The following is a 24,314-nucleotide window of genomic DNA, read 5'->3' on the forward strand; positions in this document are numbered from 1 at the left end:
CATGGGGGCCTGAGCGCACCAGGGAGAAGCAAAAAGGCCAGCAAGTTCATAGGCTGCAGCTCTCTTTCATCTCTCCTCTTCCCCCAGATCCAGCAGAGCAACCACCTCAGCAACTTTTGCAGCCAACCAGACCCAATTCCCAAATGCCCAGCACTCTTAGCAAGAGAAGGGACCCGAATGACTCACAAATGAGGTAATATAACTGTATGTTGTGGCTGGCATCGGAGTGTCAAAGGGGAAGGCTGTGTGGTCCAGCTCCTATTCTATCCCCTCTCCCCAGGCACTGGATGGGCTGAGCAGTGCCTGGCCCAGAACAGCCTCCCCCTGGGAGTCTCTAATCTTCCCTGATGCTCCCGCCAGCCAGTCCCCAGCCCCCAGCAGTCGGCTATACTTGGCTCTGGCCCACATGGAACTATACAGCATACAACAGCTTCTGCCACAAACATCCCCTCTATCGCATCCGCCTGGGGCCAATGTTAAACACCAGTGTGCTGCCCCTGGGCACAGGCTACCCAATGGCAGAGGTGAACACATGCCAGGCAGCATCAGGGAGGCCAGCCCAAATTAAACCTTGCCATAGGCAAACCGAAGAACAGAGTGCAGAACTGATGGGCCACGCTTAATTTGGCTCTGTCGCTCTACGTGAGCACTGTCAGACCCACTCAGCAGACCCAATGACATGCCAAGGGGGAGAGACATTCGGGCACAGGCCCCCACTTGCCAAGAGCTCATTGCCCAGAGCCAAGTTGGAAGCTCAGGCTGGCCCCCAGCTCAATGCAGAGGCTCAAGGGTCCAGGCTGGCTGAGGGGAAACAAGGCAGTCAGGCCACAGCCACTGTCAAGGCCCTTACCTTGCTGTCCGGGGGCGACGCTGCCAGCTGTTGCTGCTTGGCGATGTTCTCCGACAGGCACCAGCACACTCTCTTCTTCTGCTCCTGCGAGTGCGCTTCCAAAGTGAATAAGCACTCTGCCTTCTGACGTCAGGGAAAATAAAGAAATGGACAGTCAGGGCTGCTCCCTGGTTCAGGGGGCTCCCAGGCCCAAGCCCATCCCTGTGCTCCAGAGGGTGAGGCTGCAGGCGGGAGGGGAGTGTCCGCCAAAAGCCGCAAATGCACACTAATCCCCAGTGACATCGAGGCAGCCAGAGGCGCAGGGAAGTGGGTTCAAGGGCCAGCTGGCGAGCTGTTGGCCCACAGGTTGGGGGAGGGGAGGGAGGCAGTGGCTCCCAACACAGCAGAAGCCTGTGAAGAGCTGCAGGACAGAGCCGATGAGGTCACCCCTAGGGGCAGGCAGCACAAAGCAGCAGCTGGGAGAGCACGTGGGGAGCCCAGAGGGCCAGGGCCTCGGGCTGATGCTCTGTGGAGCCAGGAACCCTCCCCACCTCCCCCGGCTCACAGAACCCATCTCCCTCACAGCGCTCTCCTCTGATCCCAAGGCCAAGGCTGAACGGGTGGTTGGACGGGCATACCAATAGAACCCAAATAGCAACTCAGGGCCCTCTGGAAAGTCTTTGACGGGCAGGGTCATGTGGCCCTTTGCAGCCCCACTGCCCAGCACATGATCTCGGTCTAATTAGTGACTGTTCGGCTCAGTCGAGGGCAGCAACATCCCCGGCACTGCTGACATTTAGGTCCCGCTTCACTGTTTAACCTTGTTAAGTACTACAGTCTCCTCTCCCCAACTAAACTATAAACCCCTTCTAGAAAGGCCTTTTTCATCTAGGCCTCGTATAGTGCTTAGCAAGCAATGGCCTTGGTAAGCTCTGGTTGCCAGGAGGGACTTCTGGGATGAGGTGAAATCTAGGTCAGCTTTGGCACAAGCACCAGGGAGCTTCAGGGACCCAGAGAGTCGCCCCTAAAGCAGTCAGAGTGTGCTAGGGGTGGGGTAGGGATGGTAGTACATGCCCAGGGTTGCCATCCACAACCGGGTACTCTCATCAGGGGATTACAAGCTCTGTCTGCCTCCACTGGAATTTGATTATAACCCCAAAGGGCTACGATTAGATGAACTCAGCCAGGGAGCTAAGAGCATCAGCTGATCCCTTGGAACAGAAAAAAAAAAAAAAAAAGACAGTGTTTCTATCCAGCCCTTTCTCATTTTGCAGTTGGACAGGCCTGGTTTGAATCCGAGCTGGGCCACTTCCCAGCTGCCAACCTCAGGAAAGTCCCAAGCTGCCTGTGAAATGGGGATATAATGGCATCACTTGGCTTTCAGAGCTACTAGGAGGGCAAGCAAGGAGGACAACAATCAGGCCTCAACAAACAGTCACTAGTATTACTATTCAGCAATTCATTTGTTCAATAACTATTTATTGACTGGGCGCAGTGGCCCATGCCTGTAATCCCAGCACTTTGGGAGGCCAAGGTAGGTGGATCATGAGGTCAGGTGTTCAAGAACAGCCTGGCCAACATGGTGAAACCTCGTCTCTACTAAAAATACAAAAATTCGCCAGCATGGTGGCACACGCCTGTAATCCCAGCTACTCAGGAGGCTGAGGCAGGAGACTCACTTGAACCTGGCAGGTAGAGGTTGCAGTAAGCCAGGATCACACCACTGTACCCCAGCCTGGGTGACAGAGCAAGACTCAGCCTTGAAAAAAAAAATAAAATAAAATAACTATTTATTGAGCACCTGCTCTGTGACAGGGATAGTCCTAGGCATTGGAAATAAAGAGGTAAATGAGACAGACTAAGCATGGGCTCTCAGGTCAGGGGCAAATACAACAATATTTATTATTTATACAAATAAACAATTAAAGAAATAATATATAGCCCTCCCTATCCATGGGTTCTACATCCATGGATTCCACCAACAGAGGATGAAAATTATTTGAAAAAATATTATAGGCTGGTCACAGTGGCTCCCATCCGTAAACCAGCATTTTGGGAGGCCAAGGCAGGGGGATCATTTGCGCCCAGGAGTTCTAGACAAGCCTGGGAAACACAGTGACACCCAGTCTCTACAAAAGTTAAAAAAAAAAAAAATTAGTTGGGTGTGGTGGTGTGCGCTTGTAGTCCCAGCTACTTGGGAGGCTGAGGTGGGAGGATTGCTGAAGCCCAGGAGCTTGAGGCTACAGTGAGCAATGATTGTGCCACTGCACTCCAGCCTGGGTGACAAAGCAGACCTTGTCTCAAAAAAAAAAAAAAAAAATTCATCTGAACTAAATATGTACAGATACCTTTTCCTGCCATTATTCCCTAAACAATACAGTTTAGCAACTATTTACATAGCACTTACATTGTATTAGGTATTATAAGTAATCTAAAGATGATTTAAAGTACATGGAAGGATGTGTATAGGTTATATGTAAATACTACCCCATTTTGTATCAAGGACTTGAACATCTTTGGACTTTGGTAACTGTGGGGTCCTGGAACAAATCCCTGGTGGATACTGAGGGACAGCTGTAATTACAACTTGTGAAAATGTCATCAAGGTCATAAAGGGAGAGGTCGTACTTGAGGTGATCAGAAAAGGCCTCTTATACAGGCCTTTTATACAGGCCAATACACAAGCTAAGCTAAGACATAACAGTAAGAAGGGGCCAGCAAAAACAATGTTTGGGAGAAGCTGTTCCAGAAACAGCGAATGCAGGTCTTGAGCTGGGGTGGACTATCGCATCAGATGATAGCATCTAGGGACTTCTACCCTGCATCCGACCCAACCCTTAGGAATGCCACCCTTCAGAGTGGAGGCACATCCCACGTTGAGTGCCAGCCATTCCTCTCAGGCCCAAAAGTGCTCAGAAGTTGATCTTCCTAAAAGCATTTGGGGAAAGAGGAAAGAAAGCCCTGCCCACTGGTTTCAGGGAACTGGGTGGTGCGCTGAGGCACTCCTGGAGCTTCCACTTAACAGCTTCCCTCCACTGCCCAGAACCCTCTAGCCCATGGCAGGGGAAGGATATGGCCAGCAGAAGACCCCAAGATTTCCCAGGGAGAAGCCGGGTGAGGCAGATGCTGACCAGAAGGCCCTCTGCTCCCTGTCTCCAGTGTTCTCATGTAAAGGTTGGGGGTGAGGCAGGAACTGTGGTCCCTTCCAGCTTGGAAAGGCCATCACTCCATGAACCTGGCCCTGGCCCAAGCCTCCCAGTCCTGCTTCTACCCAGCTGGGTGGGCTTTAGCCCATTCCTTAATCTCTCTGAGCCTCCATGTCCTCTTCTCTTTCTGTTCTGAAGCAGGAATTCTGCCTTACTAATAATTCCTTTTGTCTAACTATCAATTTTAAAAAGAATTTTCCAACTGGGCGCGGTGGCTCATGCCTGCAATCCCAGCACTCTAAGAGGCTGAGGCAGGCGGATCATCTGAGGTCAGGAGTTTGACCAGTCTGGCCAACATGATGAAACACCGTCTCTACTAAAAATACAAAAATTAGCCAGGCATGGTGGTGTGCACCTGTAATCCCAGCTACTCGGGAGGCTGGGGCAGGAGAATCGCTTGAACCCAGGAGGCAGAGGTTGCAGTGAGCTGAGATCACACCATTGTACTCCGGCCTGGGTGACAGAGTGAGACTCTGTCTCAAAAAAAAGAAAAATAACTTTCCCAGCCATGACCACATGTTGATCTCGGCAATGCAGTGAAGAGGCAGGGATGGTATGGATTGTTGTCCCCATTTTATGGAAGGGAATGGCCAAGGTTCAGAGCAGCTAAGGACCTCCCCGAGTCTCATCGCCAATGAGGAGCAGAGCTGCAACTCAAAGCCTTGGAGAACCACATGCTGGGATCTCATCTCCAACACCTGGGGAGGTCTCATCACCTGGTCAGGCTGCCATATCTGTGGCTGGCAGGAATGTTCCCCTTGCAGACTAGACCAAGAGGCAACAAGAATGCAAAGCCTCCAGGAGAAATTCTGTAGGTAGCTGGGTCTCAGAGCAGCTGCAGAGTTCGCTGGCAGCTTTTTGGATAACTGTCCACTGCTCTAAGCTCCAGGATGGGGTCCCCCTCCCAACAAAAGTATGGAAAAGTTCCCCCCTTGCTGGGAGGGCCTCTCACAGTGAGAGCCACCTACCCTCAATACAGAGGCAGCCCCCTCAAATCCCATGCCCTGCACAGTGCTAAGACACTTACCAGTGATACCTTGACACTTCTTCCAACAACTTTGCAAGGTAACAGCCGTGATTTTGCCCGTTTTACTGACACCACAAGAACCACCCTCCGCTGCCCTGCACCATGGGAATCTCCTTCGGAAAGCCATATTTCTTCACCTGAGATAGTGACCATATTGCCTGTCTCAACAGCAGAGTGTAGGGCTGGGTCTCTGGCTCTCAGAGCTTGAAGCTGTAATACTAGAGGACCCAGAAGGCTTCCAAGGCAGGGGCAGAACTGGCTGGCTTAGACGGGCAAACATTTTTGGGAGACCTAAGCTTTGGTCTCTCTCTCTTGGCCAGGCCAAGAGAGAGAGCACTAAGCCAGCTCCCTCCAGGGAGGCTGAATTCCCATCTGCCTAAATCTGTCTAATTGGGGACACTCATTACCTTCCTGGCTTCCCTCACAAATAACCCATCTCTTTTAATCCAGGGTGTGATCCAACTCGTCGGTCTCAACACTGATGTCCACTGTGCCCTCAATACCAGGCTCTGGGGTCAAGGCCATAAGCCGCCCTGAAGGCCTCTTCATGTAACTCACTCAGACGGTGCCTCCTGACTATGGAGTGGTCAGCCAAGCACAGACCTTTCAGATCCACTGGCCCTGGCCCAGAAGCACTGGGCACAGACCTGTGTATTTAAACACGGGCATCCTGAAATTCAACCAGACACCAAGCTCCTCTTGACCTCTTTAAAATCCCCTCTTGCCTTACCTCCTTGCTCCTGAATTAACTATATCTTTGTAAAAACCAAAACCTCTTCAGCCATAAATTAAGTTGGTTCATTTGCTTTGATAAAAATTCTGTCATTTAATTCAGTTCTCCTAATGACCCTATAACATAGGTAGGAAGGAAAGCAGCTGCTACCATTTTTCACATGAGAAAACTAAGGCTCAAAGAGGTTATGTCACTGGCCCCAGGAGGTCTTGGGAGAGAGAGATTCACTGTTTGTCTTCTGCCTCCTCCAGAGCCTGTGATCTTACCATATTTGTATAACTGTATATGCACATTACAAAGAATATGAGCTATTCCTCTTAGCTTTCTTTTTAAAAGACCAATAAATCATTTGTGATTTCTCTAATGGAGAGTAAATGAATATGAAAAGCCCTTCCCCTTACTTTGAAATTGATAATAACAGTAGCTACCATTTATTGAGCCCTCGTTGTGTGCCAGGCTCTGTGCTAAGTGCTTTGGATGCAAGTCTTACTGAATCTCATTTAATCATTACCACAACCCTGCAGGGTAGGCCTCATCAGCCCCATTTCAGAGATGAGTTTGTAACTTGCCCCAGATCACTCAGAAAATGGAAGAGCCAAGATTCAAATCTATGTCTTCCTAACTCCAAAACTCTTAAATTAATGGAGCCAACATCAGAGTCTAGGTTAGAGAATAGTCCCCGACCAATGTGCCCATGGACCCAACTGACTTCAGAGCCCCCTGTGTTCTGAAGCCAACTGTGGGCTGCATCTGTCCAGTGGATTTGCAGGAACTGAGAAACACACCTCTCCGGGCAATAGAGACCCAGAGCCCAGGACTACTTTAGGATAACACCACCCAGGACCTTGCAGCTAGAGAACAATCAGAGCTGCCACCACCCAGGCAATTGGGCCTTTCTCAATGCAGAGTCAAAAAATGTCTCCAAATCCTGATTCTCTTTTTCTTCTCTGGGTGCCACCTGCATGTCAGGCAATGAAGAGAAATCACTTTTCAGAAGTTCCAACTAAGATGTGAGTTTCAGGCTCTTGATAGGATCCAAAACCACCCATGTTAAGAGTGGCCCAGGCTACAGAGCAAACAGGCATCTTGTCTTCCATGAATTACAGATGTGCTTCTCCTAAATAGCAACCCACTAAGAGAAGGGAGAGGCTTCTAGCTGCCTGTAAGCTCAATCCCACAGCCCCTGGGGATCAGATCACCTAGCACTTTACTGAAACAAAAAGCCCCAAATCAATATCCCTTCATAATCTCTGGAAGCTGGGAGATCACAGATCCCAGGAAACCAATAGAGCAGAAGTCCTTTTCTCTGGGAAACACTAACCCAACCTGGCAGGAAGCTCTATTGGCATTAAAGAACCTGGAGCCTCTTTTCAGGGACTGCCCCAGAGAATCAGAACCCAGTGTGGTGAGGCTGGAGGAGGAGCCTAGCCTGGTCACGGCTTCTCCTCTCTGCTTGGTTGGCTCTGTGGAACTAAACACCCTCCAGCACTGAAGTGATTCCACCAGCCACTTCCACCAGCCATGTGCCCCAAGGGGAATGTGGCTGACACAGGGGAGGACATCCAATGCCCTCTTGGTCCTCAGGTCTGCATTTCAGGCAGCCCAGTTCCCCAGCGGTGTCCACTGCCTCTTTGGAACTCTCTGCCCTCTGCTAAAGCTAACTTCACATCAACTGTCTTCTCCTCCAGGGGGCTGTTGAAAGACTCTCTCTTGGCCTTGCACTTCTTAGCCAGAAACTGAAGGAATGGTTTTCAGTCACAAACTGTGTACAATTCCTTATCAAAGGGGTGTGTTCCTCTTGGCCACCCAATACAGACTATGTCCCACCTCCCACAAAACAAGTTCCCTGGACTGTTGCATGAGACAAACAAGCGAAGGCAGAGGGCAGGAATGTGTCTAATGCATCCTTGCTTGGAACAGACACTGCCCTGCGGTGAACAGAAAATTCACTGAAAATTGAAAAGTATTTGTATAGCTCAGTGGCTCTCAATTTTTTCATCTTCAAGGATCTCTTGAGTGAAACCCCAGCCTGAATGATATTTTATCTACCAAGCCATATCAAGTAATAAGTTACTTGCCAGATGTTGCTCAGCAAAGGCATAGCACTGCCTATCTAAGCTTCTGATCAGACTGAGATAACCAGGAATCTCAACCACATTGAGTGGGTATCATTCCAGACTGAAACCCAGACACTTGATGTTTGCTGAAGCCTGTATTATCTGGCCCAGGTAAAGGTACAAATACCTTCAGACCTTTTGAAACACTGACAAGACCCTGTACGAGGGGTCGTGGGTGGTACTTCCTGGGAAACACGGAAGCAAGAGGCAGGTGCAAGAATCACGGTGATCTCTAGAGGAAGGGCTATTAACCAGTAAACAGGGTGATGCACAGCTGCCCAGCCACACCCCCACTGAGATTCCTGCAGTTCAGGAGGTCCTGCACAGAAAATCTCAGGGGTCTGTTCTAAGCACTTTCCTTTCCACTGCTCTTTAACACAGAGGTAAGAGAGGCATGGGGTAGGAACAGCTAGTCCCATTCTACCTAGCAAAAAAAACTGCTACTCTGGCCTTGCCCAGGACTTTGGCATAAGTGGGTGTGGAGGCTGGCATTAGAACACTGGTCTAGATCCCAGCCCAGTGTCTCCCCTCAAGCACCAGGTCCAAGATCTCTCTCCTCAAATCCAGAGGAAAGGACTCACCTCTGCTAGATAGAGCACGCAGAATTTCAGGTCTTCTGAAGAACCTTTGAGGGAACAAAAAGTAAGATTTGCATTAGAACTGGCTAAAGAGCCTCAGTAGTTTGTTCCAGCAGAGTCAGCTGTCTTGCTCAGAAGGCTGTGTGTGGCGGCACCTGCCGGGAAAAGAGAGAGGCAGGCATGGGAGGCAGGGAAGTCTCTGGAGGAAAATTGGCTAAGTAACTAACCAGGGTAATGTACAGCTCTAAGGCATTTGCCTGCGGGTCAGCCTGGCCCAAGGAATGCTGAAATCTCCTCCCTAGGAGAGGTAGCCAGGAGCACCCTCTGGGCATGAGGTACAGGGAGGGAGCCCTCATCCATCCCAGGAGGCCTCCTCCCTTCCATGATTTCTGCAGTGAGAGACCTGGAGGCAGCACACATCTGGATTTTCCTTTAAATGCTCCAACTGCCTTTGCCATTTTGAAATTCAATAGGGAGGCTTGTTTTCCACCAAGGAATGGTGGGCTGTGCAGTCATAGACTGGGTGGAGCCCAGAGATGGCTTCCAGGCCCAGGCTTCACCTCTCTGTGTGTTTTCCTAGAGACTTCTAACCCCTGGTCCAGGATCCCAGTCGCAACCATTCACTAGCTCTTCTCTACCTGGGAGGCATCTGGGAGGGCTGTCGGGAACTCCCTCCTCCAGCAGAGGAGCTAAGGTCCAGTGTCAACCCCGAGGGAAGGTGATTGCTCAGAGTGCTTCAGAAGCAGGAGGACCAGGAGATAACACTCAGATTCTGGGAAAAGCTTCCTGAAGGAGGGTCCTGTTGAATTTGGACTCAAGGTGAGAAGAAAGGACATTCCAAGAGAAGTACAAATTGTGTTCAAGGAAGAGCAAGTGCGGAGAAGCAGACTGTTCCCTTCCTCCAGGACACTGGCCCTGCCCACTGCAGCCACTCTTCAGGGCCTGGCAGCACTCCCACTTAGGGCACTTGTCTGGGCATGGGCCCGGGATGGTTCTCCCTGTGACCGTGCAATGGGCCTCGTTGGGCAAACCGTCATTGTTGAGGGAAGCAACCACAAGCACGTGAAACAGTAAATGCTTAAAGGGATAGGACCTTGGCGCACCACAGTGCTCCATGCCAACCACTGTTCCCTATGCTTCCCATGGATATGCTTGACCCTCACAACAACCCCTGGGAGGCAGGGCTCTTTTCACCCAAGACTCTTGACAAAACTGAGGCACAGATGAATTGAGTAACTTGCCCAGGAGTAAGAAAGAGAATCAAGATTTAGACCCAGGTAGGCTGGATCCAGAGCCCACACTCCCACCACTACACACCCCACCTCAGATGCCCACCACATAGGCCCTATCCAGCTCCTCTGTCCTCTCAAGGCACCAGACTAGTGTTGAGCTCAAGGTAGGACCCTTAACACATACTTGAAGTAAAGAAATTGTCAAAGACACCAAAATTAGTTGCAAAGAGAAGACAGCAAGATAAAAATAGAGACTGTGGGTCAAGTCAATTCCTAAGAAAAGCAGTGAATAAGGGCCCTGGTGTGGGTGAAGTCCAGGGCCCCTTGAAGCAAAGTATATGGGCAGTTCTGAGACAAAGCTATCCCTAGGGTCAGGGGCTGCCAGCCAGAGCCAGATTAAAAAATCTCCCATAAGTAAATGAGGGTTCACTTCAGACTTAGGGAGAATAAGTCTTTCTACTTCTTCCCACCTAGTGATGGGCTGGGGAGGGAGGGAGTATTGCCTAAGAAGTCCATCATGTTTAAGAAAACTGTAATTTCAAAGCTTCTGCTGGTTCCTTGTGTTGCTGAGGGTAGAGACAAGAGGAGGTGGTTTCTTTTGTTTAAGAGAACACACTGGGACATTTCTTTGGCTTTCCAGAAGCAGATCCTAGTGCCAAGTGAGAGTCAAAAAGATCTATGTAAGAAAAAAACAGAAATTTGGGGGTTAGAAGCTGGCAGCGAGAAAAGAGAAGGTTCTAGAAGGGAGAGGAAAGCCCAGGAGATGAGAGCTTCAGGGAAATAGGAGGCTGAGGTTGGGGGAACACTCCCTGAGACATATTCCCTATGGCAGGGAATGGTGGATGGATTGCCTTGACAACTTTTCTGTGCTGTGACACCCTTGCCTCCTTCCCCAACCTCCCTGCATTACTGCAAACTTTCCCTGAAATCTGTTCCACGTCACAGCCTTGTGCTGGCAGCACTTTGAGAGGAGGATGGAATGGGGGCAGCACTCAGCATGGTTCAGAGTCTCATAATAGAACAACAAACTGAAGAAGCCAAGGGTGCCAGAGAGGAGCTGCAGCTGTAGAAAAGCAGGCTGCAAGGGGCTGACCCAGGAGAGAAATTCTGCCCCTCCTAGAACATTAGAACTGGGGGCTAGGAGGGAGGAGAACGGCAGCACACATCTGGGTTTTCCTTTAAACATTCCAACTGCCTTGGCCCTTTTGAAATTCAACAATTAGCCACTGGGTTCCAGAGTGGGCCTCGCTTCCCGCAAGGAATACATGGACCATGCAGGAGGGATCCCCAATCACGGGCTGGGTGGACCCCACAGATAGCTTCCTGGCCCAGGTCTGACCCCTCCATCACTTTCCCAGAGCCCTCGCTCACCTGGTCTGCGATCCAAAACTCAACAATTAAGCAAATCCCCTTCACTGTCTGAGGCAAGCAGGAGGGGTATTGTCTCCGTTCTCCAGATATAGAGACTGAGGCCCACGGAGGGAGAACAACATGAATAGGACATACAGTGAGTAAGTGGCAAAGCCGAGCTTTGAACCGAGGACTGCCTGCCTTGTCACACTTCTACCCCTCCATGGGTTACTCATCTACATTCCACCAGGCTATGAGCCCCAGAGGTGGCAATGTGTCCCTTCCACTGCTACCACCCCAGCACTGCTATCACTGATGTGGGCTCTGAGGACGCGCTCAGAAAATGGGGACTAGCCAAGAGTTAACTCCAAACATTGCAGCAGCTGAGACCAATGCAACTGACTTTCTGCAACTGCCTACCTGGCTCCAAGGTGAATGGAGAGCCCAAGAAGCAGCAGAACATTTCCAGGCCACTTCTGAGACACCAGAGCAGGCCAGAAAGACACACTATGGGCGTGACGCTGGCCGCCTGGGAGGCAGCAACACAAAGAGTAGCAAAGCCAGCAGGGCGGCAGAGGCAGGAAGAGACCACAATGGGCCCCGGCTGACCGGAGATGTCCCAATTGTTAGCGCCAGCTCTCCGCCTGTTCCCATTACACTGCCATTCGGCCCTGCTGAAGCCTGGGGGAGGCTGGGCAGGACAGGGGCAACAAGATTTAAGTGACTACCACCCAGGAACCCTGGGGGAGAGGTGCACCCCCAGCTCCCGAACTGAGGCAACACTTCTGTTCTTTTAGTCATTCATTCACACAACAAACATCGATTAGGCACACACAGTGTTCCATGCCCCAGGCTAGGCCCTGGGAGTGTGCTTGGCCAATGGAGCTAAGGACTCTTCAGACAAGTTACACAGGCAGACCTTGGTCCCTAGCGTGGGGCTGCTTCTCCCCGGCCAGGGAGCAGCCCTTGCCAGCCCCAGACAACCAGAAAGGTTGGGTGCATTCCTTGTTTGCCATCTTCTTTGCCCCAAATTGAATTCTGCATACATGGTGATTTGAAAGAGACAAATAAGAAACCTAGGAGTCATGAGCAATATTAATCAGAGACCATTCTGCCAACAGAGGCTCCAGCTGAGGTCCCAAATGCATCCCTTAAAAGCCTCAGGCCCTTGCTGCTGCAGCGGGTCTCTTGGGGCACAGGGGAGGCAGGCAGGAAATTGGACGCCAGGACTCAGAACATTGGGTCCTGTGGCTCCAATTTGGACTGCAGGAGAAGGGGTCACTAAACTTCCATGAGCCTCTGGACCCACAAGCCTATCTCAGGGGAGTGGGGGCAGCTGGGGGAAGGCAAGGGCTCCATCGGTGCCTGGAAAGAAATCTAAGCGTTGGATTGTGCACCTATAAACAGAGCCATTTCCATCCTCGCAGCAGCTCTCAGGCTCCCTGGAGTTCGGCCCCAAACCATCTGTCCAAAAAATCCAGGGCAGGCAGACACATGCACGCACACACACAGGCCCCTCTCCCACGCCAACCCAAGGGGCTCTTCTGGCCATGGTGGTCTCTCCTGAGAAGTGCTGCCTTGGCCATCCTCAGCCCTTGTGCAGCTCGCACTCCATCTGCAGGGAGAGGAAGCCACAGTGCCAGGCTTGCACAAGGCTGCGGCTCAAACATAGCTCAGCACCTGGAGAGGCTCTCTGTGACACCCCAAGTCCCCACACCACCCGCCTTGACCAACACCCAGTGGAGAATGGAGCACACCCCACCCCTAGCTTCAAGTCTTGGGCCTGGGGCCTCCAGAAGGGGAGATCCCAACCAATTCCCCATCCAGCCCCCAGAGGGATAGAGGCAGGATAGTATAGGCATGGTCCAGCTGCTCACAGCAAGCTCTGGGGTTCTGTGTGGGGGTGTCAGAGCTGGGAGGGACACAGAGCGCTGGCCCCACCCTTAGTTCCCAGTCAGAGAAACTGAAGCCTGGCAAAGGGAAAGGGCCAGCTGAAGCCACACAGCACAGCACAGCAGCACCACACCCAGACCCCAGACTCCCAGTCACTGCCCTCAGCTCCTCTACTGCCTTCTTCCTACAACCTCCATGTCCACCCAAATTACAGCCAGTGTGAGCCTTCTCTTCCCTCCCTCCTCGCAGGAAGCTGAGCAAGCCAGGGTCCTGGGTTATGGCCTCAGTCTTGTAACGTGCAAAACAGAGTGAGGGTACCACTTATACCAACCAGCGCATATTACTGAGCCCTGCCCCATCCAGTGCTCCTCCCTCAAATGTGACAGGGTCCTAGACTGTCTGGGCTGGGGCCAGGGAGGGGGAAGCGGAGAAGAAAGGACTCAGTGTGAGTGCACGTGTGAATATGCACACTGCAGCCAGGCTGGAGCGACAGGGAGAATGGGCATATGGGAAGCTGGGTGTGACAGAGCCAGAGAGGGGATGGGGGGTATGGAGAGGATGGCACGGAAGCCCAGAAACAGAGGCCACTGGAGCTCCAACCTGCTTGCCTCCAGCAGGCATGGGGAACTCTGGGAACGCCAGTGCTGGAACTGGGTTGCTCAGGCAGCTCATTCCCACTGCCCCGTGGTCAGGCTGAGCCCGCCTGGAGGGAAGAGCTGACCCAGTGAGGTGACTTGCTTTTCCCTTCCATGGGCAGGGGAAAGGCCAGAGCCCGAGATGGAGAAGTTGTCAGTGGCTTCCTGTGGGGAAGTGAGAGTGGAGGTTCTCACACTGAATGGGTTTCCGAGGAGGAGGAATACTCGGGCACTGAGCACACAGGATAGTTTGCAAACAGCCAGGAAGCTTTCCCGGAGCAAACCCCGCCAAAACAGAATTCTTTCACTGGGTAATATTTTCCTCTCTGCCCCTGTCACTCATCCTCAGACAGGTCTGTTGTTTTCATGATCTGGGAGAGGAAACCGAGCCCCTCTCAGCGGAGACCTCAGGCGCCAAACCAAACCACCGACAGATACTCCCAGCTGGCTTCCCCTCTCACAAGTGGAGGGCATGGTGGAAAGTTTGGGTTAGAAATTCCCTCCACGCTCCCACATGCGCCTGAGGCCCAGCAGCTTGGGCTCTGCAGGACCATGTAGCTGGGTAGGGCCAAGTTGCGGTCTCTGTCCACAGATCTGTAGGGTGAGTGGGTGGCAACAAGTATTTATTGGGCACCTGTTATGGGCCAGGCACTTTGCATTTATGACCTAGCTTAATCTTCACAGCAACCCTGTGAGTGACTATTTTTCTCCCTATTTATGCAGGAGGAAACAGGCTCAGAGAGGCTGAGAAAAGTGCCCACAGTCATCCCGGTATGGAGGGACAGCGCCAAGATTTGAACACAGGTCTGTCTGAATCCAAAGCTCCTCCTACCCATAGCCTTCCTGGAAAGTCTCTAGAATAGAAACTTCCCTGAAAAGCTCAGGTATATCAGAAGGCTTACCAGCCTGGAAGAAATGCCAGTGTCTGAGACCTACTGGCCCATGGACAGAGCCCAGCAGCACACACTCCAGTGCCCTGTGGATGACTGGCAGCCAGGGCCCAGAGGGCTGCCCAGAGGGACTGGGGCAAGTTGAGAGGGGCTCCGGGCACCTAGAGCATCTGCTTACCTTCCTGCAGCTTCACACTCTGGAGGTAGAGGGGGTTTCTCAGGACGTCGCAGCGGCCAGGCTCGTCCTCCTTGGTGAAGAGCAGCAGGTCCGAATAGGCAAACAATGTCACCTGGGTTGACAGAGAGCAAACAGAACTGGCTACTTTGCTGTCCCCTGGAGGCTGGGAGCCACAACCTCCCTGAGAAGGTGGGGAGCCACAGCCTCCCCAGGTAACACATCCTCATCATCTCACACAGGACCAGGAGCAGTGCTCAGTACAGCCTCAGCCAAGGGCAGACCTGACCTGCAGTCAAGATGGCCCCACCACCCTCCAGTTTCCTATACTTCTACTCCTCAAAGTAGGAAAAAAGCAAACAGAAGGGGGGAAAGCGGCCCTCATGGCAGCTGGTCTCTACAAGCTTCTTCACAGCCTGATCCCCTAGGCCTACCTCTCTGACCAAATGCTCCTGGAGTCTCCAGCCCAGCACCTGGGGCTTGGAGCCACCCTTAAGCTGTAAGATTTTCCATATTTGCTTTTATTCTGCTGTAAGTGTCTGGCTGAAAGAGCACTGGACTTGAGAGTCAGAAGTCAGGAGACTCCTACCCCAGCTCTGCCACTAACTAGCCACAAAAAAATTGGCTTAAACTCCCTAACCCCTTCAGTTTTCTTAACAGTCCAAACAGGGAGAAGAGTCCCTGCCTGGCGTTCTTACAAGCTCCTTCCACAAGCTCTTTGCAGACTGAGTAAAGCGCCACACAATGTGAGCTAATATTACCAAATTCCTTGCAGATAAGTTTAATTGCATTAATGAGAAATCAGTTCAAGAAACAGCCAGTTACTCACACTCTAGTACAGACATGCACATCACTTTTATCTCTTTTATGCATTAGCTGCTCCAAAAATAAAGGCAGAGGCTATTCTTAGACTTCATAGGTAAACCAACAGGCACGCTCAGCATATTTTTATGCTAAGAAAATCCACTTGATCCTCTAATGCCACTGAAGATTATACTGTTCTTTGTTTTGCAAATCCTGCAGCGGACTTTAGTCAAAAGCAATAAAATCCAATTTTAGATTCTCCAAATAAAACAAAATCTTATTAATTATATGAACTTCCCTTTGAGGTATCAAACACCTGACACCGTGTCTCTTCTGAAGAAGAACCAGCCAGAAGGGCCTGGCATGCACTGAAGGGTACCATGAGTGTGTGTTGCACTGTTGGTGACATTTACAAAGCCAACAGGTTAACATTCAGCTATCAACCTGTTAAAAATGACCCCACAGCCCCATTTATGAGACTCTGTCCTACAGAAATACTTACAAGGAGGTATCAATATGAACATACGAGGATGTTCTCAGCAGCATTTTTGTAATTTAAGAAAAGAAAATGACAAACATTCATCAAGAGAAGATGAATAAAATGAATTATGCTACCTTCATATGGCAGAATTGTATGCAACTATTAAAAAATTAAGTAGAGCTATGGGGGCAGAAATAGAAATCTGTCTATCATAAATCAAAATAGTGCAATGTGCAAAAATACCTAGCATAGAATCCAATTTTGTAAAACAAAACGATACATTTCTCATAGTTATACCTTTTTAAAATAGCTAAGATGACACACTCCTCACTCCAGGGAGTGGGATTTTAATTGATACATTTTGATTTAATGTGTATTATATTTGCAATCACTGTTACTTTTGTAATTTAAAGATATAGAATATATATTAAAAGATGGCTTGGCTTCTTGAGTGTAGCACAAATACAGAGGCTTGAGGAAATCTGGGCTGCAGAGACAACAGGGAGATGTCCCTGAAGGAGCTCTCAGGGGCTTTGGCTTCTCCGATGGGGCCCAAACATGAAGATTCCAGAACCCTGGGCTATAAGGCATCTTGGTGGTGACCCTAACCCTTCCCACCACAGGCCTGTCTCAATGCAGCCCAAGAGAAGCCTTCATGTGTTGAACGCTTACTTTCTGCTCAGTGGATCCTCACTTGTAAATAACACCACTGCCCTCATTTACAGACGAGGACCCTAGAGATCAGAGAGGTTAAGTGACCTGTCCATGGCCACACAGCCAGGGACCATTACCCAGGTATGGCTGACCTAAAGCTCTCACTATACAGAGAGGTAGCAATGTGCCTACAGCTGTTCAGTTCCTGAATGTGAAAGAATCCAGAGACCAAACAGGAGGAGCAAATGAGGCAAAAATAAATAATAATAATAATAATAATAATGTTAAGAAAAGAGGGGAAGAAAATGACCCAAGAGCTCAGAAGGAGTCAAGTAATTGGTTGTCTGAGAAGACTTCAAAGTCTGAGCGATGGAAAGAAGGCTCTAAACTAGCCAGAAACACAAGGCAAACACCCTCAGAGTCCCACAAAACGTGTCTTCCCTGACTCAAGGGAAATCTGGTAGTCACCTCCAGACCCAGAGGGAGGCTGGCAGGGCAAGGGCTAGAGCCAACAATCTGTCAGGAGCCTAGAAAGTTAAAAAAAAAAAGAAAAGAAAAACAAAACAAAACAAAACAAAAACAGCCCAGGCCCAGAGAGGGGTGGAAGTAGGGCAAGTGGGAGGAGCCACCAGCAACTGGGGAAGAACCATGAGCAAGGTGAGAAAAGGCCCAGGCCACCACTCTGGCTCAGATTCCCAGGGCTGAGAATATGGTCTAGACAGGAAGTGATTAAGACATAAATGAAAAATTTCCCAAAGGTTGGGTCAGGGAAAGGCCAGAACTGGCACACAGCTAGAGGCAGAGCAGAGGGGCAAGCGCGCCAGGGAGGGCATGTAGACTCCCCCATCTCACCAGCACCAGCAGGGGCCACGGCAGTCCATGGGAGAGTGATGCCCATCTCCATGGCCCAATCACCTGTCGCGTTCCACAGCACGCCACAGGGGTCACCCGGTGTCTTTCCCACACTTGCTCCAGGGACACATCTGATTTTCCAAAGGGTCAGAGTTGAGGGACCACTTGGTAAGGGGGTCCTTACCACTTGGAGGGTGGCTTCTCCCAAGTGGCCCTAATCAAGCTTCTTCTTGGGAATCTGACCTAAGAGCAGGGTTTACTGAAAACACATTGGTGCCTTAGTTAATGGTAAACTCCATGAGTCAGTGTGTAAAGGGAGGGTGTGTCTGTCTTGTGCTTCATGGTATTCCCAGAACCTCGAACAGGGTGATAGACCTCAGGGCACGTTAATCAAGTCTATTACTTCTGGAAGGGGGTGTGATGAGGGTAGTTCATGGTGGGACTGGATCAGCTCACAGATGTTAGCAAACTTGAGTATGCCCAGAGAAGTGATGGGACAAAGAACCAAGGAGGAACATTCCACATATAAAGATTTCTGTTGAGTGTAAGGGAGAATGCTCTACAATTTGGCCCTCCCCAGTAACAAAACCACTGCTCTAATGGCTACCCTAGAAGATTCAAGCACCAATCAGAAAACCATTTAACTGGAAAGTTACAAGGAAGCACTTAGAATGGATGACTCCTGAAAGCCTAACCAAGGCTGAAATTTTATGAATTTATCCAAATCCCTTTGAATTTTTTTTTTTTTTTTTTTTTGGTGTGAGTAGCATGACAGGGTGCCCAGATCTACATGTTTGGTTGCTATCATACTTCAAGAAAAAGGAATATATTAATATTTATTTTACTTGTCTTCAAATTGCTTCCTTCAATCTTCAAGGCGAAGGTAAAGGAGTCTCTTTGTTCTATGATTCCAGAGATCTATAAAACAGGGTTTTTGGACGAATTGCAACTGTCACAAGGCTCTGGCTTCAGCTTGTGTTCCTTAGTTTGCCTTTATGCAGACATGCCAGAAGCAGTGTGGGGTCATGGAAAGCATCGCTGAGCCAGAAAGACCAGAGTGCTAATCCCGGCTCCATTCCTTACCAGCCTGGAGACTCTTGGGTCCCGGTGAATCTCACTGGAGCCTCAGTTGCCTCAACTACAGAGTGGGGACAATCGTGCCTCTCATGGGGGTGCTGCAAGAGCTAATTGGGGTCAAGTATGTAAAATGCATACACAATGAGGATACACAGTAAGTGCTCAATGTTTGCAGATTCAAGGGTAAGTGCACAAACAGAAGAGTGTATTTAGACTTATGTATACGTTTCAGGGTGGCTGCCATCTCTAACTGGCTTCTTGTGAGTCTGGTGAATTTAGGGCCACACCTCAATTTCCGACCCTTGGATGCCTGACTTAGCTCCACTATGCTCTCATTCACCAAACGTGGCTCTAAGTGACTTCTCATCCCTAAAACTTAAATCCCTCCCAACAGATGAAGTTTTACTCCTACTGAGACAATTCAGAAGATATGCAAAGATTTTTAAGTTCCCGAAGTTTGCAAAGTTCCCAAGAAGAGGTTCGGAGAAGAGGAGGTCCAGACACACAGCAGACAATAGCGAGCAGTGGAAGGGAGCATGCAGCCCCCCAGGGCACTCCCTTGAAAAAGATAATGTGCATTTGGAATAGATGAGTTCCAGTCCAGTCTGCTTACTTAAAAAACAAACCAACCTCCTGCTTCAGCCACAGTCACACATAGTGTCCCAGGAGGCTGAGGTTTAAAGGGTCCTTAGAGACCAACCTCTGACCCTGCCCTTACTGCCTCAAATACACACATACAGCTGCTGCTGCTCAGATGGGAAGACTGAGGAAGAAGGAAGAAATCACATGTGAGCCAGCAGCAGAGCTGGGTCTCGATATAGACTTCCTGTCTCCAAGTTTCCTGATCTTTCCACTACCCCAAGCTGCCACTCGGCTCAGCCAAGGCAGCTCTACACTGGCGCCTGATCTGCAAAGAGTCTGCTACCCTCACCCCATGGCCCCAGGTAGCCAGGGCAGAGCCCAGGGCTCTAACTTCTATACCCAAGTAGTTTTAAGCTCAGAGACTGAACTGGCCAGCTCCGGGGTTGTGTGGATGAATGAAGTTCTCCCAATTAGAGAAAAGCATCCCAGGCCAGCTCCCAGAAGGGTGGCACAGCTCCCATGTCAGCACCCTGCTGGGAGAGCTAGAACCCAGGCGAAATCATAGACTCGTCTCTCAGAAGAGGATGTGGGATTTGGGTTAATACAGACAGGCCCAGAAAACTTGGGTAAACTGATGCTGGTCTAAAAATTCACTTCGGCTAATAGCTTTACTCTTCCCACCGCCAAAGTTACCCCCCACAGCCAGGGTAAATTGCCATCTCTTCTGCTCCTGAGAGGAAGGTGGGGTAAACAATGGGGTGTCTTTAGGGGCTGGGGAAACCTTCTAACCATCAAAGAAGGATTCAACAGCTTTGAAAAGAGATGTACAAGAAAAAGCTGTAGCCTTTGCTAGGGAGAGTGGAGGAGTCCATTTCAGGTCTCCCCTACCCTGAGAGTGTACACTTCTAAGATACTCAGAAAGAGACCCAAGTGAGGGTCCTGGAGGATGCCAATGAAGCCCACAGAGAAAGCCCCTAAAAAACGCAGGTGAAAGTCTTACCTGGGCAGCCTTGTTCCTCCCTTCGTACAGCAGCAGCTCCTCTGACAGCAGGAGGGTCCGGGCAGGGTTACAGAGATCTAGAGGCTGGAAATAAAGCAGGCTGAGTGGGCAGTTCAAAAAGAGGCTGGGTGAGGAGCTGGGGGGAGGAAGCGGCAGCTTGTCAAAGCCAGCCACAGAGAACCCTCTGACCCAGAGAAGACTGTCAGCCCGCCACCAACCCGAGAACCCACACACCCCCTCATACATAAGATGGAAACAGAAAGACAGACGCTGCTGTCCTGTGGAACTGTTGCTGCCACCTTCCCCATCAACCCTCTCTGTGAGAGCTACACTCACTGACAGGAAGTCTAACCACAGGCTTAGGCCCTCTGCAGTCCTCAGTCCCAGCTCCCACCCCACACTGCACTGGGTTCCTGGGCCCTCCCAGCCCCCGCCATCCCCCATCTATCCTGTTCATGCCTCACAGGACTAGGAGGCATCCTGAGAGCCACATGCCACGAGATTTGGTCACTTGAGTTCCTTCAAGGCCAGGCCAGTCCCTGCTCTGCATTCATAACACACTTGAACTGACTGTCTCCTTCTCAGCCAATCCCCATAGCGTCAATTCACACCCAAACCTCTCACCCTATTCCATCACCTTGCCTAGCCCAGCCCAGAGGAAGCTCCCTAAGCTCTGGATTACCCAGCAGCACTTGTCCTTATGACTGTATATTTCTAACATGGCTTCTAAGTACATGCCATCAAGTAGGGTACTTGAAGGAAGATCATGAAACAAACAGCAAGCTGGACCTGAAATCCCAGCTACTTGGGAGGCTGAGGTGGAAGGATCATTTGAGGCCAGAAGCTTGAGGTTACAGTGAGCTATGATCATACCACTGCACTCCGGCCTGGGGGACAGAGCGAGAGACTGTCTCTTGAATAAAAATAGTTTCTTATACAAATATTAAAATGAATATGAAAATTAGACACAGGCCGGGTGCAGTGGTTCATGCCTGTAATCTCAGCACTTTGGGAGGCTGAGGCTGGTGGATCATCTGAGGTCAGGAGTTCAAGACCAGCCTGGCCAACATGGTAAAACCCCATCTCTACTAAAACTACAAAAAATTAGCTGGGCATGGTGGTGGGCACCTGTAATCCCAGCTACTTGGGAGGCTGAGGCAGGAGAATCGCTTGAACCTGGGAGGTGGAGGTTGCAGTGAGCCGAGATCGCGCCATTGCACTCCAGCCTGGGCAACAAGAGCGAAACTCCATCTCAAAAAAAAAAAAAAAAAAAAAAAAGGAAAGAAAATTAGACATTGTAGATGCCAAGAACTTTGTGTCACATGCTAAGAAAGAGAAGAGACCAACAGAAAGGCCAAGGCCAGGACCTGCTGACAGAGTTGTCTAAGGGGAGGCATGTGAGCTCCCAGAGATGTGTTGCATCCTAACAAAGTGTGCCTACTGGACAGTGACAGGCCCAGACTGGGATGCCAGGGAGACCAGAGAGGCATAGGCAGAAATGAAGCCCTTGGGGCCAAGTCATGTCTATGCTGCTGGTAAGATGATAAACCATTAGAATCTTCCTGCAAAACAATTTGTCAATATGTATAAAGAGTCTTTAAAATGTTTATGACCCATGACCCAGTCATTTCCCTTTCAGCAATCTCTCCCAAGGAAAATAATCAGAGAGGCAATCCATGAGCAAGGATTTTCATCACAGTGTTATTTACGATAGCAAAATAGTAGACAGAAGTATCTGAATACAGAACTGGTTAAATAAATACAGTATACCCACATAATAAGAGAGGGCAACTACCATAAAACACAGAACATTTAGTGGTGTGGGAAAGGTTCATGCTACAATTTTCATTTTAAAAAGGCAACATGACATAAAATATAGAATAAGATCTGTTTTTTAATGTGTACATGCACACAGAAAAGATGCTGAAATGTTCACACTATCATATCTGGGTGTTGGAATAAATAAAGGTTTTCGGGTTTTGTTTCATTTTGTTTTGTTTTGTTTTGTTTTTTTGAGACAGAATCTCACTCTGTCTCCTAGGCTGGAATGCAGTGGTATGATCTCGGCTCACTGCAACCTTCGCCCCCCAGGTTCAAGTGATTCTCCTGCCTCAGACTCCTGAATAGCTAGGATTACAGGCATCTGCCACCGCGCCCAGCTAATTTTTTTGTAGTTTTAGTAGAGACGGGGTTTTACTGTCTTGGCCAGGCTGGTCTTGAACTCCTGACCTCAAATGATCCACTCACCTAGGCCTCCCAAAGTGCTGGGATTACCGAGCCACCACTCCCGGTCCAATAAAGGTTATTTTTAAAGAGAAAGAGAGATAAATGGGGAGGAAGAGGGGAAAGAAGAAGAGGCTGGAGTACAGTGTTATGATCATAGCTCTCTGTAACCTCAAACTCCTGGCCTCAAATGATCCTTCCACCTCAGCCTCCCAAGTAACTGGGATTTCAGGCCCAGCTTGCTGTTCATTTCATTATCTTTCTTCAAGCATTTTGTTTGACGTTGGAGAATAAGAGAGATCTAGTGAATCGCAGGCCACCAGTGAATACAGATCAAACATGTTTGCAGAAACCAGGGAGACCAGATAAGCCACAGACCCCAAGGGTCTCCCCTCAGTTGTTTCCAAATAAAAAAACCACTGGGTGAGCCAGGGAGTGGGAGCATCAGCAAACAGGCCCTGTGACATGGCAACAAGCAGCTGGGGTCCACCTGCCCTGTCCCCAGAGAAAGCGGAGGCAAGGTAGGGGAAGGAGAGGACCCTTTCCTTGCTGGGCTCCCCCGGCCTCACTTTTTCCTGTGTATCTCCCTGGAAATCTCTGCTCCCTCAGTATAAGCCCCTAGAATCCCGTGCATCTAAAGCTACTTATCTTTCCCAAAACGGGGCCCTCAGTCCTGGGATAAGGCATCATCCCTGAGTCCTGGGGCAAGGGCCCTCCTCTTTCTCCGTTCCTCCTGAGGGAACCCTTAGGACCAGTCACGGGCTTACCTGAACAAAGACGGGGAACACCAGGACTTTAGGGGCCAGGGTGACATAGGTGCCGTAGCTGGAGTGCGTGGCATGCGGCCTCACGACTGGGCAGTTTTGGTAGTTCCCATGGCCCTTCATGGTCTGCACTGTCTTCATCAGCCGTGACTTCTTCCCCAGGCCCGTGTAGGACTTCCCTTTACTGGGACTCCCTGATTCTGTGAAACAGAGATGGGGGACTATGAGACATTTTCATCACTCCTGCAAAGGTGTCCCCTCTGTAGAAACGGGACACGGACTCATTTTGTCAACAACCACTTACTGAGCAGCTACTTTGTGCCAGGTCCTGCGCATGATGCGAAACACAGGGAGGCCTCACATGGGCTCGGGCCTCAAGGAATTCCCTCACACTCTAGTGAGAGACGTTGACACGTGAGAAAGCAAGTCCAGGGCTAGCACAGCGCTGGGCACTACCAGCTATGACGGAGGCAGCATGCTCCACCTGCTGCCCCAGGCCTGGACTTTCCAGTTCAGCCTTACGCTTTTAAAAATCAAGAAATCGCTCATATTTGAAAAATCAGAAGATCTGGCCTCACTGAGCCCACAGTCCCATGTGGAACAATCAGTTAGAGCAGAGTGGTGACCAGCCTGTGTGGCAGGGCACACGCTCTCCTCACCAGACCCCTACGCCATTCCCACTACTCCCTGCACAACCTCAGCCCAGCCCAACCTGTTTCCTCCCTCCCTGTCCCACAGACAAAAATCCACAGCAGCAGCAGCAGAGACCAAAGGCTTTCCCAGGATGTACTGGAGTCCGCCCTCTGCAGCCAAGGGAGCTAGAGCAGCCTGGCCCACTCCAGTCAGTCTAGAATAAGGAGTAGCACTTGCTGCCCCAGGTCACAGTAAAGCACACAAGCTTCGAAGCCAGGTGGCTGTGCTCAATCCTGCTCCCCTGCTTACCAGCTGGGTGAGCTTGGGCAACTTATTTCACCCTCAGAGTCTTGATTTCCTCAACTGTAATAACAGTGCCAAGCTCACTGGGTTACAGTGAGGATTAAATGAAATGCTCTAAGTGAAGTCTTTGGAACAGTGCCTGGAACCTAGTAAGTGTGTGATAAAAGTTAGCTGCTGACTCGTTGTTTTGTTGTTGTGATTTCTCCACTTGGAAAAGCAAGTTTGGGAGTCAGGTGCCCCGTAGGACTCTGGGAGTCCCAGGCTTCACTGTATTCA

The 24,314-nt window shown here is 50.2% G+C and overlaps 1 protein-coding gene across 8 annotated transcripts in view; it reads right to left on the reverse strand.

Annotated features, from left to right (window-relative positions):
* RGS3 (regulator of G protein signaling 3) overlaps nt 1-24,314 on the reverse strand; it is a 131,456-nt gene that overhangs the window by 58,290 nt on the left and 48,852 nt on the right. For all 8 annotated transcript variants that reach the window (XM_074016778.1, XM_005580994.5, XM_045373677.3 and 5 more), the window contains 5 exons: nt 23,106-23,302; nt 20,116-20,199; nt 14,669-14,780; nt 8,494-8,537; nt 851-973 (listed from right to left, as the gene is read on the reverse strand). In XM_074016778.1, coding sequence (XP_073872879.1) covers nt 851-973; nt 8,494-8,537; nt 14,669-14,780; nt 20,116-20,199; nt 23,106-23,302 — 560 coding nt within the window. The remainder of the gene's footprint in view (nt 1-850; nt 974-8,493; nt 8,538-14,668; nt 14,781-20,115; nt 20,200-23,105; nt 23,303-24,314) is intronic.

Source organism: Macaca fascicularis, chromosome 15 (assembly GCF_037993035.2).
Source record: "Macaca fascicularis isolate 582-1 chromosome 15, T2T-MFA8v1.1".
Lineage (NCBI taxonomy): Eukaryota > Metazoa > Chordata > Mammalia > Primates > Cercopithecidae > Macaca > Macaca fascicularis.